The following is a 20,220-nucleotide window of genomic DNA, read 5'->3' on the forward strand; positions in this document are numbered from 1 at the left end:
AACACTATACTAATACTAACTAATCCTACTCCTGAGTTAAACAGAGAAGCCTTTTTTTTTTAATTTCCAATGTTTAATAATAGAATTTATAGTTTCATTGTACGGCAGAGAGATTTCATAAAGCACTTCCTGTATATCAGGTTCTGGTTGGTTCTTGCCAACTTCGTAAATAAAATACGGCATTTTCCTTTACAACATACCAAGTTACTCTCAGCCACATAGATGAGATATTGTTGCAGAAGAGGGCTGGGTGTGAGCGGATGGCAGTCTACTCCTTACCCTTCTGGGGGTTTCATTATTTCTGCACTAACCAGCATCATAAGCAGACTGGGTGAATAAGTAAGACAGAATTATGAACCATAATGCAAAGGAGCATGGCGCCTCTGCCTACCCCAGTTATTAGCAATAGGAAGATGATAGATGCAAAATGTACAGTGTTCACAGTGAGAATTCGAGGACAATATGGAATCGGCTAATTTACAGTTATGAGTTCTCCTTGTGAAACTTGAACTTCAGTGTGTGCAAAGACATCAATGTTTCTACACGAGGAAACTTCTCTGAACACCTTTCCGAATCTCCCTTCTGCTTTGCACTTTTCTTCTTTTTATCTAGTCCTTTCTTCTTTTTATTCAGTACATAGTGGCTGAACGACAATTAGGTCAGAATCATGACCCTGAAGACGAGACGTGTGGCTTACCTCTAGTTCAAATACACCCAGTTTTGATAAACTGTATATTCAAAAATGCACATTTTACTATTCAAAGAATTTAATACATGTTAACCATGGAATACTTGCATCCGTACAATCCCAAAGAGAACATATCTTTAAAAACTAAGTTTGATGTATTTAGTTGTTTCACAAAAAGAAAGGAAAGCAAAGAAATGTTAGATTTACTCCAATGTGCTAATTCCCCTGCAGACAGCACTTGCCGTCTGTACCCACATCCACTGCACACGTTTGTCTTCCACTCCCTCCTGCCCCGTCACTCCTGTAAAACAGTGAGTGAGAACAACTGCATTTCAGTACCATGTGTCTCATTACAAATTCCAACACATCTGGATATTTTCATAAAAGCAGGTCATTCACACTTCTGTTTGTGAATTTTGTTTTCCAGGTTTTACCCACATAACTCTCCTTGTCCATTTGTTTCATTTATTTATTTATTGAATCAGCACATACATAAAATTTTGTTTGTAGACAGGAACTCCTTATGTATTTCAAATTGACCTAGAACTTGCAATCCCTTGCCTCAGACTTTTGAAAGATGGGGCTGCGGGCATGACCAGTCCACCTGATTCACCTAGACTTTTCATATTTTTCCCACTCTGAACCCTAACTCTCCTAATGATTAATTTCTGGTTTTATCCTTTTCCACTGTTGCTTATCATTTGTAAGTATTTTCAGATTTCCGTTAGACATCTTACTCACTAGGTTATATTCTTCTGAATCAAGTTGATTTTGGTAGCTACGCAACAATTAAATGAGAAGTGAGCTAAGAGGAGTTCCTTTTGAGTCCTCAATTTTATTTTTAACTCTTCCTATATAATTTGTATCTATAATGTGTGTGCATTATTAAAATCTATAGACATATGGTGATAAATGTGTGTGTATATTTGTATGGGTATGGATATGTGTGTATATGTGCATATGTGTGTATACCCGAGTATAGATAACTGTGTGATGTATATATATTTCTCTATGTGTATATTTTTATGTAGTATGTATGTGTAAGTATGTGTGCATGTATGCCAGTGTGTATGTGTGTGTATGTCATTGTGTGTGTTTGTATGTATGTGTGTGTGTATGTCTGTGTGTGTGTGTGTGTGTAAGCCTGATGTCTGTGTGTGGGGTTGGGACATTATATGCATATGTTACATGTATGTTAGTACATGCATATGAGTGGATATTTGGGGCCATGATTCACATGTTTGTTCTCTTTCATCACCCATTAATGTAGCAGGACCGAACACATCAGAGACGACCCTTCCTCTGACTCACAGGAGCCCCTTACCTGCTCACACCACTGACCTCACACCCTCAAGCATCTCTGAAAGAGAGAATGGCTCCTCAGAGACCACCTATTTTCCAGGTGACCATTCAACCCAGGTCTCCCCAGAAACTTGGATAATGTTGATCTTCTTCTTATGAAAGGTTGTCACACAGACATCCCTAACCAAAATGATACTGGGGATGAATTTGCCCTTTAAAAACTTTCTAAGGTGATCAAATTTTTAAAATTTAAGCTATGCATACAGTTTCTAGGCATTTGGTTTTCGTCAGGTAAGTAAGGTGCAAGAGATAGCAGGCATTTGTGAAGGCTGCTGAGTGGAAAGAGCTCAGCCATGACGCTTTAGATGGAAAGGGGCTAAGGGAAGGCTCTCTGTTGTCCTTGCATGTCCACAGCTGCCCAGGGACTGACCGTAGCCTCCTGCTGCACTGGGCGGGTGACAGTTCTGCTTTGCCGCTCCTGGACTTCCCTGCAGTTGCTTTGAAGCGGGATATTCCCATTTCTTAGTTCCAGTCTAAGCTCGCATGATCAGAAATACTGAAGACGGGCAACTGTTTTTAACAATCAACTCAGAGGATTCAGTTTGGGGCTGTGGAATTTTTCCAGCGATCTTAGCATTATTTCAATTCTTAAAAGAGAAGGAAAACAGAATTGGGAAATCTAGTCGTGGGATTTAAGGTGCTGCAGCTATGTTTATGGTGAACATCAGGAATGGGAGTTGAGACTTGGCAGCCAGTCATGTCATTGTCTGCTACCAGGAAGCTGTGCACACGTTTCTGGAATCCCATCAGAACATGCTTTCTAAGACAGTGAGCGAGTCTACTGCCTACCAGAACCGGTTATCCTGGTCTGAAAAGGTGGCAGGCATATGCAGCACCGACACAGACAGTTCAGTGTCTCGAGAACGATGCTGAGCACGCCTGCTAGTAAGGAAGCAGTTACTTCAGTGAGCAACTCTGTTAGCAAACGCAGGACTTCGTAACTCATCTTTATCTTTGCCACCAGCCGAGCGGTCTCTTAGAACCGGTGTGCACCTCAGAACAGATGGTTCGGTGCCCACGTAAGTGTAAGGGCAAAGGCCACTGGAGTTGCGTAGAACATGTGGTGACACACACGTTCGCATTTCCAGTCTCATTTCATACACACATATGCAGCATCTCTCTTTCATGCACACGGTATACTTTCAGTACATTAAAATCACAGGGTTTCAGATTGACCATCTCAGGAAAAGGTTTCAGGGGGTGGGGCAGGGAGATGAACTGGGATTAAGGATGAGTAATATCAAATATTTCTTAGTACAATTTGATGGTGAGATTTGTTTGGAAATTTTTATATTCTTCCAAACAAAAGAGCATGTTTTATTTTCTAGAATGGAATTGCTATCTAGTGATATTTCAATGGTGTGCTGAAGAAAGTTGTATAATTTATATTTAGGATCGATCAGTAGTTTTCAGATGTAATTAAATTCATGTATATCTCAGCATGCATACCTGACTATCTCCACAATTTTTCCAATGCTGGATATTATCAGCTTGTTAAAACTGCTAGTAGGGCAATTTAAATGCTTCCTGTTGATTTTACATTTCTGCAATATTTCACAGTGATAAGCATCTTTTCAAATATGTTTCAGCTGTCATACGTGTTTGAGCATTATCCTTCTCCTCCTTCGTGATTCTGTAAACAGTAATTTAGTATGTTTTAGAATTTTGAAGTTTCCTAGTATTCTGTCTGTAAAGTCAGACTTCCCCCAGAATCGGTCTGTAGAGCTGTTGGTGAATCGAGTGACCTTTCAGGGATTGGGGAGTCAATAAACTAAGCTGGCCATGTGCATCTTCATGGGGAGGAATTTGTAACCAAGAACTCTGGAGACACTTTTCTGCCCAGGAAGCATTAAGAGATTAATAAATTGGGTCACCTCACACTGTGGCAACTTTGCTCCGGGTGGTTTTCTCAGAGCTTTTAAATGGCCAGGAGCACCAGAGATTGACTTAACCATCTCACTTTCTAACCTCAGGTCATTCATCCACGCCGCCACCGCCTCACCTGCAGACGCCCTCTGCCGGAGGAACTGACACCCAGACACTCAGCAACCAGGCTGACCTTACCACACTCATGCCTACTTCGGGCAGGCCTGACTCACCAGGTTTGGTGCCCTTTAGACATGCACAGATATAAAGAGTATGCACAGTCGCCTCCTCTCAAGAATGGTGCGAGGAGCCATGGCCACCTGTTCAATGTGGAACACTTGCCACTTGAGGAATTAGATGCTATGGTTATCCTGAGGCTGCAAAACCAGATGGCAAAGGTTATTCTGACAGAGATGAAATACCACTCAGGGACAGAGGCTATGGCAATGCTCCTTGTTTCTGCACCTGTAGTTACAGTTTGTGAAGACTTCATTCTCTACTACTAAAGACTAAAATATGTGAATTCTTAATACCTTGAGCCAACAAACATCTATCAGGAATGAAAGATTTCTTATCTATAAGGTGGACTGAAAACTAATTACCACAATGTCACTGTCTGTCATTTAGGGAGTGAGAAAAGGGGAAGGAGATGCTCATATCTCCCATGCAGACTTCAGGATTCCTTTTTCTTATCTGTTCTTAAAACAACGCAACATATTCTTTCCTATCTTCTCCCAAACCAGAGTCTCAATAACCTCATGGTGTTCTTTTATATGGGACCAAGAGAAGTATGTCCTTTCTCAGGTCATAATTCCATAATATCACACATATACATTCAGTGGCCTGGGGGCTTGGCCGTGAGTTAGACATGTAGCAGAGACCTGCTGGCTGGCAGGAAAAAGTCTTGCTTCAGAATGAAATAAAGCATCGAGGTCAAGTCCACACACAGTAATTGTTATTTTGGAACACTAATATTGTTCCCTTGGCCTAAAACACCGGCACAGGAAGTGCACACACTTCAAACAATGCACAGAGTGGCTTCATCTGATCCCGTCGCTCCAGTAGAGCAAATTGGGGCTGGTGCTTTTCAGCAAATGCAAAGACTTAGATAGAGGGAAGGGAAGAAGCCATGAACAGAAGCCCACTCTGAGGGCTGCTAGCCACACACACCATCCTGTTCTGCCGTGAGCAAATACCTCTTCGTGGCACATTGGCTAATTTCACTAATTAGAAGGTCTACTCTGTGCAATCAATGTAATTATAATGGTAAATGCCATTCTTAAGCAGGGGCGAGGGATTGCCTACTTAATAAGAAAAATGTAGTTTTCAAATGAAAACAGAAGAAAGGGATTCTGAAGACAGTAGAGTGGGGTCTCTTGACATCAGAGGCACAAGAGGTGGTCACCAGGGAGAAGGGTCTAGAAAGAGGGAGAAGCAGTAGAGAAGGTGGAAGTCTAGTAAGCAGAACCAATCCTACTTTGGGGATTCCTCAGGTGTGCAGTTTGTGTCTCAATGAAACATAAAAGTGCTGCACGCACAACCCTTACTGCTCCCCTTTTACTGTGGATCCAAGCCTTCCATTATTTCTGGAACTAGTAGGTAGACGCTCCCTGTTCATTCCACTCCATGCTTTGCTGACAGCTGGAAGAGTTCAGAGGTGCTTGAAGAGTAGGCCAAGAACAAACTCAATTGGCAAGGAAACTTATTCCCATCTCCCAAACCACGTGTGTGATACCTTACAGATTCAATCCATCTGCAAATGGAAGATGTTTGGCACATTTTCAGCAGAGCGGTTTAGATCACAGTCACAGGCCACTGATGAAACAGAGCACCATGCACTGAAACCCGCACACCCTTACCTCACATGTGAGGCCAAGTTCTGATCGCTAAACCTGGAGACCTTGACAGTGAAGTCATCCTGCAAGAACCCCAGTAGGAGCTAGCTCACATTTTCTTTTGCTTTCTCCATGGCAGCTAGCACAGTGCTAGTCATTGGATGGGTAATTAACGGCCACACGTGGATTGCCCAGTCCTGAGCTCTGACTGCGATATTTTGGGGGAAACATGTAACAGGCATGAAATGCTCTGAAGCCTGACACTGAAATTCTAAGCAGGACTTGCAATTATTTTAGCTACATCACTTGGCGCTCCACCAAAAATCGGGAAATAAGGGTATTATAGCAGCATAATGGGCAGTGTGTTGATATAAAACCAATTTGATATCTTCCTGGCATGGGAGCCTGCTTAGGAAATGTTGTGACTGGAAGCCAATAAGGATACAAAGCCTGGGGCTCGACTGCTGTGCAGGCAGGAGACCATTTAGCTCAAATTCAGGGAAATTAGCACTGAGCACCTGTACACACGGCTTCCCTCCCCAGAGTGGCACAGCCACCTGAGACTCTAAGCAGGTGCTAGGCATGCTACCTCCTACACAATCTTATGGAGGCAACCCTTTTATATTCAGACTCTGTATGGCCTTCTCATCTCTATGACATCATCCTTTCCTTCTCTCTGATATATTTTTAATACCAAGTAAGGCAACATTTGACCGGGAGGTTGGACCTCCTTGGGATAACTAAGATATTTCCCAAAGCCTAAACTGTTTATTTTTGTTTGTTTCCTGTCAACGGATACCCAAGCTGTACAGGTTTCTATGTGTCTGTCTCTGAGTTCATCTTTTGGCAAGTTCTCATATGGACAGCACAGTCTATGGAATTAGGACTATGTGATGGGTTAGGGTTATAGTTAGGGTTTGGTTATACCTTATACTGCTATACTGCAGTAGGTATACCAGATAGCTCATTCCTCTGTCTTAGTTCTGCAATCATATCTATGTCAGGATGTGGCATGACGGAGTGACAGTGTTGATGACCCTTCTGATTACAGGTGTGCCAGAAGCGACGGCTGCACTGGGGACCTCTCCTGCAGATACAGCCCATGCTACAGTCACCCACTCCCTTGCATTCAACAGCTCTGCTGCCTCACCTGCACACACCTCCAACATCAGCACCACAGATTTCTCCTCAGGTCTGACCATTACCTGGTATATGTTTTAGGCTACGGAGGCTCCAAACTCGAATGTAGCTCTTATTTTACTCCCGATACTATTTTCAGATTTCCAATCTTTAAAAAATCATCTCGATAAGAAATTAGACAAGAGAAACTTGTGAGGAAGCTTTTGGGGGATAAGTGCCATTTTATTATTATTATTGTAACGTTCATGACAAAGATGTGGATAATATACATTAATGGCCTATAGCTCTGGAATCACATACAACTGCCTCAGTTTTCTACATCATCTGGGACAAGTAACTCACTTTCCTTTTCATGAAAGTGGCCCTAAGAAACTCATTTCATAAAATTGATTTGAAGACTATACATTCAACAGGTCTAATTAGTCTAATTAGTATCTAAAATAAGGAAAGCTGTAATTCAATAAAAAATACTTGTTTGAGGAAAATGGGAAAATTGTTTTTCAGGTAAGAATTATACTAAGGAGTGAATAACTTGCTCTTTAAGTTGTAATAAAATATTAACAATTACTTGAAATGTGTGTTTCCTGAACACCAATTCATATATCAATTTTTGACTCCCTTTGCTGTTTTGGAAAGTATCAATTCAAATGAGGAAAGAATCATTCAGCAAACTATCTTCATGAAAGGACTTTTCCTCAAGCTTCAAGATAATGAACTCATTAACTTTCATCCTCTTGTCCATTCCCTTGCAGGTGCCAGCCTTACAGCCACTGCACCATCCACTCTGGACCTTGCAAGCAATGTCCCTACAAGCAGAACAATAGGTGACAACCTTACCTCCAGTCATGCAGGCACCCCTCTGCCACTGTTGGGCATGTCCTCACAGGCTTTCTGGTTTTCTCTACTTCAGGCTGCCTTCTCTGTGGAATTCTGGTCATGGAGCAGAATCTAGACACTGGGGCAGCACATTCGTAGCTGAAACCACTAAACTATCGCGTCACTGCCAAGAGTTATGGCATTTATGAGAACCCACATAAGCAATAGCCAAGTCTGTTAGAACTTAATTTCTTTGGGGAGTATTTATAGTGTAGGATGAGTAATTTTATCAAAGCCTCTACCCTTTCCATTGAGAGGAGGTAGGGGACTGATGCCATTTTCAGTCAGTTACTGAGGAGCATAAAGATGAAGGTTAGACACCTCCTGGAAGATCTGTGGCAATGACATTGTCTAGGATCATGAAGCCAGTGATGGCAAGCCCACCATGATCCCCAGATTCTTCCAACTTTGAGAAGATTAGCAGAAATCCTTTTGCTTCTAAAGACTCAGACTCCCACTTTTTCAGTTAAATCAGTGGTTCTCATCCTGGAGGTTAAAGGACACTTTTACAAGAGCCGCCTAAGACCATCAGAAATATTAGATATTTACATTATGATTCATAACAGTAGCAAAATTACAGTTATGAAGTAGCAACAAAAATAATTTTATGGTTGGAGTCACTACAACATGAAGAACAGTATTAAGGATCATAGCATTAGGAAGGTTGAGAATCTCTGAGTTAAATGCATATATTATTAATATAAGGGTTAATACAAGGTCATTTCTGTGAGATCATTTAGCTACCCTGAATCTTGGGTGTGGGAAGCATATAGAGGTTAAACCTGGGAGCAAAGCAGTCTTTATTAACATCATCTAATTTAAAGGAAAAACAAAAACAGAGCATTGCTTTATAAGGGCTATAACTATGGCAATGCAGTTTGAGAACAACGAAGTGAATAAAGACTTAAAATATTTGGGCAATTTTTAGATTTGGTCCTGTCCCCATGTTGGCATCGGATCTGTACCCAAAAGTCTACATATTATGACAGTCACAGTTATATTTATTGTATATGTTAATTAAGATGATTTACAATTATCTCATTAGTTTATAATTTTTGCATGTCTGAGGTGAAAATAAGATATTAAGCAAATTGCATTATGTGTTAAGCCTAAGCAGGTAGACTTTCCAGTTTACATAAAGTCTATGAAGCAGATTCTCAAAGATGAACAACAGCAGACACATTCTAAAATAACATGTCAATGATTTGTCTTTTTTTTTTCATCTTTATTACAGCTACTACTAGACCCAAATCTTGTGGTAAGTTTGTTGACCCAAAGACAGCCTCTGTCACTTGGGAACATTATTTCAATCATTTCTCTCTTCCAAGCTTTCAAACTTAGTGCACTATTTCTATTTCTCATGCTCAACTCTATATAGTGAGTCACTACTTTTCATGTTCTTCCTCACCTTGTGTTGGAAGCCAAGTTCTTCTTCATGGCCAATGTTACCCTTCCATATCTGCTTGAAACTCAGCACTGCAGTTATGCCCCCATTCACTCAGAGTCAAGGTCAACCTCCATGGTTTGCTTCCTTATCATGATGTCTGAAGTTCAAGTCCCTTTCCTCTCCCTCCGCATGACCATCTCCTCACTCATACTCTTGTCTTGAGTCATATGGAGTTGTGCGTATCTTTACTCCTGACTGTATAGTCCCTGCTTGTCTTCTGCCTCTGGAGTCCTTCCATATCTCTCCATTTCGGTTCCTTCATTTGTTTTCTGACACCTTGCTCATACTTGAAAAATCAATCCAAGTCATCTGGAGTTCTTCCTGTCTCTAATCTGAATAGATCTCCTCTCTCTCTCTCTCTCTCTCTCTCTCTCTCTCTCTCTCTCTCTCTCTCTCTGTCTTCTATCCTATCTCATCTTATTTTTATGTCTTTGCTTAACTCTTGTTTCAGTCTGTGTCCATCTCGGTTTAATACTTTGCCTTTCTAAAAACCAATTTTATTTGATTTGTCTTTGTACTCCTAGTGTTTAAGACAAAGGGCACATAGTTTTGTAAAATAAAAACAAGTAAATAGGGGCTACAAAGATGAGGGTAAAGTGCTTGCCACACAACAATTGGGAGGTGAGCTCTGATCCCCAATACCCATGTTAAAAGGTGAGCTTGGTAGCAGGTGCCTGCCATCCTATTGCTGGGGTGGAGGTAAGAAGATGCTTGGGTCTGCTGGCCTAATACTCTTGCTCCATCAGAGAAAGACCCATAAAATTAAATCAAAAGAAATAGAGGAAGGTGCCTGATGTCAATCTCTAGTCTCCATGCTAATGCACCCATGTGTATGCTCACTCCTTCATATACATGCACAGATGAACACTCATACATGTACACATACATACAAACACACATATACACAGAAAAAAATTTAAAATATGTATGGAAATTAACAGCTGTTTAAAAGAAATTTTTACCAGGCAAAATAGAAATCGTTGACACTAGCCAAAGGTTTTATGAAGAATTTATTATTATGCATAATAATATAATATATGTAATGCAATGAGTGAGAACTTTTGTTGTCTGAATAATTCATGATGGGAGAACTAAATGATTTAAAAAGACATTTTTAAAAACAAGAGTAGTTATAAATCAGAAAGATTTTTTTTGCATATGAGTTCATAACCAGATAAACTTGTCTGTCAGTTAATTCAACAAGTAATTATTGAATTCTTGCTAATAACAGACAGATATATAAGGATGGACATGAACTGATGATGAAGATTAAAATAGACTAGTTTTTGTTCTGATGGACTTTACAGTTTACTAGGCAAGACAGATGTCCATCCAACAGTCATCTCAGCATAAACTGGGACCTTCATCAGAAAAAGGAATTATGTAATAATGACATGGGGCACGTGATAGTTTCCTTATATTTTACACATTTCTGAGGATATTGTGTCAAAATCTATATCTTGATTTGGTGATATTTTGGTGTCTTATGTTGCTTTTATCTGATGTTTGGCAATATTTCTTTTACTTCTGTTTATTGCATACTTAATAAATTCACTCTTTTGCAGATCTTTCTCTACACAAAAGAGTATGTTAAGGCATTTTTATCCAATGTATTCTCATTTATTCTGAATAGTGATAATACTAATTTTCTTTTTTTTTTCCAGATGAAGAATTTGGGAACATTAATGTTCATTACAACTATAACAGTAATAAGTCTTTTGATGCAAAGCTAGAATATGACAATCCCCCCCAAAATCTATGTAAAACTGTGGATTGTAAAGAGCTTAAATATCTACAAGAATGCTCAAAGAAAAGTGTCCCTGTATCTGATGGCTCATGTACTCCAGCTAAAATTATAGAATTAGATGTACCGCCAGGTGAATGTCAATTTCTTTCTATCTGTATTTAGAACAACAGTGTGATTTCATGTGTGTGTTATGGTGTGCCTGGGGGCTAATGTGGTTAGAGAAAAGAGCCAAGAGAAAGCAAGTCAGCATTAATAAGAATGAGTTCATTGCTGAGAACCCTGGAGAGCATGAAGAATTACACACTTACTCTTTAGAACCATCACCTGCCTGTCTGGTTTCCTTAACAAAAAGGTTCCTAGCTAGTCAGCGGTGGAGCACACCTTTAATCCCAGCACTAGGGAGGCAGAGGCAGGTGGATCTGAGTTCCTGGCCAGTTTAGTCTACAGAGCAAGTTCCAGGGTTATATAGAGAAACCCTTTCTCAAAACAAAACAAACAAACAAACAAACAAAAACAAGCACACACACAAACAACAAAAAGGGGTTGCTTTAAATTATAATTGGCCTATTTTGTGAAATAATTAAACTTGAGATTTCTGGGTTTTCTTTTTAAATTCAAAATGTTCTTTTTGTCCCTCTCCACTCCCCTTGCCAGAAGTTTCTTACATATATCAGGGAAAAGAACAAACTTTAACATCTAATATTTTTGAAAAAAAGCAAAAGGAGAGTTCTAGTTATGTTAATACCAAAGTTGTAATTCCAGTATGTGGAAGGTCAGTTTCTGTGTTCAAAGTCATCCTGGGCTAGTATAGTGTATTCTAAGCTAGCCTGAGCTATAAAATGAGACTGTATCTCCAAAAACTCAAAATAGACCAACAAACAAGTATCAAAACCTCAAAAAAAATTTTCAAATGGAAAAATCGGCTATTTTATCTATTTTTTCCTTGAGTTTTATTTATAAAGGCAGTGTGGATTCTATTGAAAAACAGCACACCTTTCTATTAAAATATGTGGTATGAAAAAATATGCTGTCTTCCCTAGTGAATGGCAAATGTCTGAGGTGATAGACAGTCTGTAATTGGGAAGTATGTATTGTATAGATATATCCAAACACCATATAGTATGCAAATTTGTAGAATTATGTGTCAACTGAAACAAAGAAAAATTAAAAATTAGGATTGTGAACTAAATAATCAAGGAGCACCAAGCCCAGGGAGTTATTAGGCTTCTCCCAATGCAACCTCATGCTTTCAAAGCTGGACTACATGGGTGTGATTTCAGAGTCTATAGTCGTGAGGTACTACCCTTCACACCAGAGGTCTAACCTAAGGACACTTCTGTTTTCTTGACAGGACTTGAGAGGTTTACCCTGCATGACTGCACAGAACAAATAAAAGCTGATACTACAATTTGCTTGGAGTGGAAAACAGAGAACTCTGACTGTGACATCACAAATATTGCATACAAATTTCACTGTAATGATACTAAAGGTAGGGTACCGAGTAGAGAAATTCTATCATCAGGCATGGTTTAAATGTTCTATCTATAAATACACTTGTCCTCCTCCCCTGACCCTCAGTGGTCTGTGGTAAATTAGAATATAACAAGTCCAGTATCTGTCACTCAAACAAATTCACAAAATGGAAAAAAAAACCAACAACCATGAATGGTAACTATTGAAAAAAATTGAAAATTAATTGAATTTCTTGATTACTGCTATATGCCAGACATCATTGAAAGGATGATAAGATGAGGAAATTATAAAAGAATGATGATGTCCATATTTTGTAGAAAGGAAGCATGGTATTATATGGTATTATATGGTTCTTTGACTCTCATCAGTGAAAATCATTTGCAAGTTCAAGAATATGGAGTTAACAAGGAAAACAAGTACTTCCAGGAAGTAATTTGGGTTCCTAATGAAGTACAGTTTCTTTTTAGAAATATTTGAATTCAGTAAGATGGACTCTGTTCCATCTTGGCATCAAGACACTTGTTAGGACACACTTGGCAAGGCAGAGAGATGCAGGTAACCCTCTGTGCACACATACAAAGGCAGAAGGGGCAGAAAAGGAATATATGGCCCTGATTGTCATCATCATGCCAACGAGAAGTTTCTAGGCTATGCTTCAAGCATTGTGTCCAAAGCAGGAACAAGTATATTATGAGCTATCAATTTTAAAAATGTAAAACTTCTTAAGCAAAGGCTAAGTGAGGTGGCATCCCGATTTCTCAACAAAGCTGAGTGTAGAGTGCTATTTGCAAGATGTTGGGCTTATTATTCCACCATTTGCAGAGGCTTTAAAGACACCAACAGTACGTCTTTAAAAAAATGGTGTCAGAAAAGAAGTTCATACACTATGTGTCATTGCATATACTCACGTGCAATACTTATTTCTTGCAGGTTCTCAAATTTATTCTCAAAAAATTGAGTTAACAGATCTTCAACCCCAAACATCTTACACATGTGCTGCGGAAGTCCTCTATAACAATGTGACACTTTTCCAAGAAAATAAAAGTGTGGAGACCGATTTGGGGAGTGAGTACCTTATTTACAGTTATATGATAAACAGAATTTCTGTTTCTTCTTTGGGCTTACATTATTTGGGGAATCACAGAAAATAATGGTATAGAGTTACAGAAATCATATCAGAGAAGAAAAATGTTAAACGAATTTTAAGGTGAATTTAAAAATAAATTCTACATGCCTAAAGTTGTTCTTTTTCCTTTGTTCTAATTGTATATGTTGCAAGACTGCTGGAAATGGTTGAGATGACTGACATGGATCATTCCTACTTTCTTCATTTCCTTTGCCCTCCCTTTTAGAACACCCTTCAGTCTGTGTTCTTATGCATCTCCCCCAGTCATGTCCTGCTTCTGACAGAAGAGTGAAGTAAACAAATTGACCAGTATAATTCAGACAAATCTAAGTGCTAAATATAAGATAGGAACTGTGGCTACCAAATTTTTGCATTATAATTAATAACAAGATAAAACTTAACAAATGGAAAGCGGTTCTGAAGTTAACAGCATTTTGAAAGAGAGAAGAGAAAAATCCCAATTAAATGTAAAATTTGCTGGTAAATATTAATTTTTGTGGTGATTAATGAATAATCAACTATGATGAAGACAAAAGGTATCATTGCTCACAAACAGTAGAGACATTTCTAGAAAAAATATTTGTAAATATCAGTAGAGGAAAAGGAGAAGAGAAGCAGCAGGAAAGGGAGAAAGAAAGGGGAGAAAGGGAGGGAGGGAAGGTAGGAGAGAGGGAGGTGGCAGAGAAAGAGAGAGAGAGAAGCAGAAAGCTAGGTATTATGGTAGATATCCCAGCTTAGCTGCTTGGGAGGTTGAGGTAGGATGATGACAGGTTGAAGAGCAAGACCTGCACAGTGTGGGAAGGCTTGCTTGAGATGCATGCAATCCTGTTGTTGAAAACAGCCAGAACAATAACAAAATGCATTATGATTACCTGGTCTTATACTAACATGACTCTAATTTGTTTCGTAGTTGAGGCCAAAGGGGATGTCCAAATCCAAGTCTCCTATTTTTCCAAACTAGCATTAACTATACCAAGAGCAAAGAAAGCTGCAGAGTAGCCAGACAGGTTTAGTATCATGTTGGGTATTAAAAACTTAGAGTGAGGTCAGGCAGATTATTCAGTGGGTAAAGGTGGTTGCTGCCAAGCCTGAAGAACTGAGTTTGTTCACAGGATGCATATGATAGAAGGTATGCACATGAACACACACACACACGGACACGAACATGGACAAAGTTATACAAATAAGTAAATAAACTAACATAAACCAAACTTTTTAAAATTAGTGTAACATAATGGGGAATCTTTGAAAAAATGTTTATATTTAATAAAATACAAGTCATGTCAGTTAACTGGTTTAGTATCCCTATAGAACAAGTATATCAAATGGCCATCAGTCATTGGATCTCAACACATACAAATGTACCATTGCTCTAAAAGCTAAAGTTATGAAGTACCTAATAAAACCATGTGAGATACTATTTGTATTTTCTTAGAAAAAAAGCAAAAATCATAAAATGATCTGTAAATTTGACTTCATAGTTGAATAATACTCCATCTCTTTGAAGTGATTAGAGGAAATAGCATATAAATTGTATACTGTGGGAAAGTAGCCATGATTTATTTATATTTGAGATGGACAATTTCCCAAAATATATATAAAAACCTTTCAGTTACAAAACAAGACACCAAATATTCCAATTGAAATACAGGGAAGCATATTGACTGTGTGTTTAGCAAAAGATACACAAATGGTGACTGAGTCCATGGAAAACTGCTCAACCTCAGTAGCCATCTGGAAAATTAAAGTCAAAACAAGATAGAGATTGTATATACATCAACTAACAAAAGACTGGCAATACTATTGATGAGAATATAGCAATTCACCCAACATAGGAAGAAAGACTATATCTGCAAGGGAAAGTGGATGTGTGCATGTGTATCCAATCTTGGAAAGAGCTCAAATAGCCACCAAGTGTTTACAAATAGAGAAATTATGGCATAAGTTAATGAAGAGTATTGCTTATCTTTCCTTGCTCTAGTGAGACGGTAACCACATAAAGTTAAAATATTCATTTAGATCCTGAGTTTGGAAATTTTAGACCAAGGCTGGATGACTCTGTGGCACTGGGTCTCTCACAGGGACACCAGATGGCAATGAATGGTAGGGATGTATCCTGAAGGGAACTACTCATCTCTTATATCAATAAAGAAAAAAAGAGAAGGATGGGGACCCTTGATTCCATTTGAGGGTGTGCTTCTAATGGCCCAAAGATTTTGCACTAGGTCTTACCTCTCCAACATCCTACCAAGACATGTTGTGACATTCAACATCCAAGCCATAGCCTTACTGATGACTAAAAAGGCATATTTATGAAATGCTAAAAAATCCAAGTGCTATATTAAAACCAATATAATTTGTGAAAATATTACTGTTTAATTCTATTTATGTATAATAAAAACAAAGTTACATTCAGTCTATGGCAGTAAAAAGTAAATAGAAAAAAAAGTAAATAGAATATGTGGTATCTCAAGAGGGCTCATTTTGACTGTTAAGTGACACAGAAAGACAATAGAAAGGTTCTGCATTATGATAGTAGCACATGGATGCATACATTCATAATTCATCAAGCTACACCTTAAGCAAGTATCATTAATTTTGTTTGAATGATTTCACTCAACAATGTCTTAAAATACTAAAATATCTTAACAGTAACATCTGTGAGAAGAGAATATTCTCAGGTATTCTTCAAATCAGTGGGATACTAGATTTCCTACTGCTGTATTAGAACAAAATAGACTCTATGAAAGAAACCTTATCAAAAGAATACAGTAGAAATCTAAAGACTTCACTGTTGTCTGAGGTTTCTGTCCTGACCCATCCTTGTTCTGCCCAGTTGTTACAATTGTTAAGTCCCAAAGAAAATTACAGAGGTCTATATTAACTATAAACTGATTGGGCCATTAGCTCAGGCTTCTTATTAACTCTTATAACTTATATTAGCCCATTATTCTTATCTGTGTTAGCCACATGACTCGGTACCTTTTTCAGCGAGGCAATCATATCTTGCTTCTTCTGTGGATGGATCAGGACTGCAGAGGAATGAACTTCCTCATTCCCAGAATTCTTCTGTTCTCATTGACCAGCCTCTACTTCCTGTCCGGTTGTCCCGCCTATACTTCCTGCCTGGCTACTGGCCAATTCACATTTATTTAAAATATAATTGGCAGAATACAGACCATTCCCCCACACTACTTCAATGAGATTTTATTAATTCACAGTCAGTCAAAAGATGGTGGTCAGTGATTCCATCTTGTTATGTAAATACTATTTTTTCAGTGTCTTATTTTTTCATTGTAACTTTTTTTTTGCTTTCTTTTAACAGCTCCAGAGAAACCCAGGAAGGTTATGTGTGGGAATGTATCTGAGAACAAAACATTAGTTACCTGGGCTCGCCCCTCAACTTTACCCCATGGATATGTCTTGTGTTCCAATAAGACCAGTTCAGGTAATTTTGTAAAAATGCAATTCCAACAAAGGAAAATCAAGAATTTTTAAATGCGGGGACTATGGTTTTAGCCTAGGGGCTGCAGGGCTTTTATCTGGATGGTGAGATTTCTGTGTCTTTGTTTCAGAACTGTTATTCACAAATGACTGTAGAAGGAGGAGCGCTGGGCTTCTTCCTGCCACCCGGCTAGCTTTACCCAAAATAATTACATGGAAACTATATTTTTTTAAACACTGCTTAGCCCATTAGCTCTAGCCTCTTACTGGCTAACTCTCACATCTTGATTAACTAATTTCTATTAATGTGTGTAGCACCACGAGGTAGTGGCTTACCGGCAAAGATCTTAACCTGTGTCCATCTTGGAGAGGAGAGTTATGGCATCTGCCTGAGGCATCTGCCTGACTCTGCTTTCTTTCTCCCACAATTCTGTTCTGTCTACTCTGCTTACCTAATTTTCTGTCCTATTAAAGGGCCAAGGCAGTTTCTTTATTAACCAATGAAAGTAACACATAGACAGATGACCCTCCTCCATCAAATGACTTTCCTGCCTCAGATGTAGCAAAAATCAAGAATATTTCTAACACTTGCTCATTTTTCTTAATCTTTCTTAACTTTAATCTTGTTATTTGAGAACCCAGAGAAGAAAAAATTTCTTAAAAATAATATACAATAAATCCTGCAAATTCTATGTAATTGGTGTGTACTATTTTGAACTCCCCACTGAAGCCCCTAGATAAACACACAGACAAATGCAGACACACAATATTGTGTGAAAACAAATAATCACCATCCCGTTTAGCCGCTGAAAGTGGGAACTTGGGTCACTTATAGTCCTTAATTAGTCTACTTCAGAAATTGATGGGGTCCCCAAAATGTGGCGTGACTAACTTTAGATCTGTCTGCTTAAATGAACAGTTATCTCCTGGAGAAGACCAAGTGTCTAGAACATTTATTTATTTCCCTTGGGATATCTGGTGATTTTTTTTAAATGTTCTACTTCAAGTATTTTTGATAATGGTCTAATATCTCAAGAGAGCTGTTTGTATGATGAAAGTCAGATTAACACAATTTTAGATGACTTTTCAGCAACTTTGGGCGAGCTTCCTGACCTTCTTGACCTTCATGTTTTTGCCATATACACCATATGTTTTATCTTGAGGAGCTTCAAGTTTGTGCCTTCAACTTAATGGCACCACGTGACAGGAAGACCCCCCCAATTACAGGAAGACCCCTCAGTCACAGGAAGACCCCCCCAGTCACAGAAGACCCCCCAGTCATTAAGGAAAACACATTTTCAACTTTGTGCCTTTAAAAGATTGTTTTTTAAGAGCTATTAAAAATATTTTGAAACTATGATGATGTTAGTGATCATTGTGTATGTACTTTAAATATGACATTTATTTGTCTCTTTTGACATTGCAGTGTCTCTTGGATAGTATATTTTAAATAATTCCCTTGAGACACCCAGGTCTACATTGTTTGAAATAATGCCATCCATGAAGATACCTTTAGAGATCAAGTCTAGAAATTATCACTTCATTCCTTGTGTTAGTCTGTATAAAATAAATATAAAACACTGGTGAAAAAAATCTCTATCTTTCTAGGTGTTTCCAAAAATAGCACACATGATTTTGATGGTGGGCACTACTATTGCTTTTTAAGAGAAAAAATTAATTTAATTTTCGGTTTTTTGTTTGTTTGTTTGTTTTTTGTTTTTCAAAACAGAGTTTTTCTGTAGCTTTGGAGCCTGTCCTGGAACTAGTTTTTATAGACCAGGCTGGCCCCAAACGGAGATCTCTGCCTGCCTCTACCTCCTGAGTGCTGGGATTAAAGGCATGTACCACCACTGCCCAGTGATATTCTTCTGCTTCACACAGTTTGTTCCTCTGAGACCTGAAAGTATTTGGGTCCATAAAGGAACCAAGAGTGTTCATGTAAAGTATTGTGGAATGTGTTAGTGAGGGTTCTTTACTGGAAGGGAATCAAGAGGATATGAATAACAATTATTAGATTAGCTAACACAGTCTGAGACTGACTTGTCCCTCAGTGTCCAGCGGCCAGCTGCAGAGACAGGAAAAGCAGTAGTTGTTCAGTCCAAAGGTTTGGATCCTCTGAAAAGAGGCATCATAGTCCAAAAGCGAAGGCCTAAAAGCCCCCTGCAGGGTCACTACTGCAAGCTGTGTTCAGATCTTAAAAAGGTGTGTGACAACAGAAAAAGCCATACCCACTCCAGAAGAGTCTGCCCTTCATGCCTTACTCCACATTCATTCAGGCTCCCATCTTCTGGGACAGCGCTATCCATATCCAGGGCAGATCTGTCTCACTCATTTCTCAGAGCCATGTGTCAATCCTGTCTCACAACACCTCACAGACATACAGGTGCGACTTACCAATTTTAAGGCCTCTCTTAATCCAATGAAGTTGTCAATCAAGATTAACCATGACAGAGTCTTTCAACCAAAGCTAGAAATCCTTAGTAATTTGAAGCAAACGTCCCAAACATTCTGTCTAAACACTAAGTTACCTCTTTGAAAAAATATTCAGGAAAAAAAATCTTCAGATTTATTCTTCAAAACTAAGATGAACAATTTCACTTTTGTTGCATTAGGTAAAATACAAGCTTCATTGACTTACATTATGAAGCTTTGTTTTGATGCAGAATGCTTGTGAGTTTGCATATTCAAGCTCATGAATTTAGCTCACTAAATAAAAGCCAAGCTGAGCTGGAGATCAGCACCCTTAACCCCTGGAGATTATCCCAGCGATGAAGACATTATCCTAAAAAACAGACACCCTATAAAAACATAGCAAAAGGCCTGGATCAGAGGGTGTCATCTATCCCTTCATTTGTGCAGCCTTTCTAGAGAGGATTCCCACTATGTATAAAGCAGACCCAATCTAAAAAGTAACCCCACTATACCTAGGCTTTGGGGGAGTTCTGAGAAATAGATACCATTATAGAAACTACCTCTGTCCCTTACCATTAGGACTTCCATGGTGATAGTCCACTTTAGAAATTTAGTGACCCATTTGTGTTGAGTCTTTCTTGATACTGCTCCTGCAAGCCCAAAGACACCAGAGAAGTATGTTTTCAAAATGAAATTCAGGCTTGACCCTACTGTAGGCATTTATTTCCTGCTTTTCTCCAGAGGGCAGGTGAAATGGTAAATGCAGGAGCTTAAATTCCATTCTTCGGTGTCTAAGCTCCACTC

The 20,220-nt window shown here is 38.7% G+C and overlaps 1 protein-coding gene across 1 annotated transcript in view; it reads left to right on the plus strand.

Moving 5' to 3' along the window:
* Positions 1 to 1,751: 1,751 nt before the first annotated feature.
* Positions 1,752 to 20,220, plus strand: part of Ptprc (protein tyrosine phosphatase receptor type C) — a 60,243-nt gene continuing 41,774 nt past the window's right edge. Inside the window, exons 1-9 of the mRNA XM_038348993.1 lie at positions 1,752 to 2,090; positions 4,024 to 4,152; positions 6,803 to 6,943; positions 7,644 to 7,715; positions 9,002 to 9,025; positions 10,879 to 11,091; positions 12,313 to 12,450; positions 13,365 to 13,499; positions 16,886 to 17,008. Of these exons, the coding sequence (XP_038204921.1) occupies positions 4,122 to 4,152; positions 6,803 to 6,943; positions 7,644 to 7,715; positions 9,002 to 9,025; positions 10,879 to 11,091; positions 12,313 to 12,450; positions 13,365 to 13,499; positions 16,886 to 17,008 (877 nt within the window). The 5' untranslated portion in view covers positions 1,752 to 2,090; positions 4,024 to 4,121. The remainder of the gene's footprint in view (positions 2,091 to 4,023; positions 4,153 to 6,802; positions 6,944 to 7,643; positions 7,716 to 9,001; positions 9,026 to 10,878; positions 11,092 to 12,312; positions 12,451 to 13,364; positions 13,500 to 16,885; positions 17,009 to 20,220) is intronic.

Source organism: Arvicola amphibius, chromosome 12 (genome assembly GCF_903992535.2).
Source record: "Arvicola amphibius chromosome 12, mArvAmp1.2, whole genome shotgun sequence".
Taxonomy (NCBI): domain Eukaryota; kingdom Metazoa; phylum Chordata; class Mammalia; order Rodentia; family Cricetidae; genus Arvicola; species Arvicola amphibius.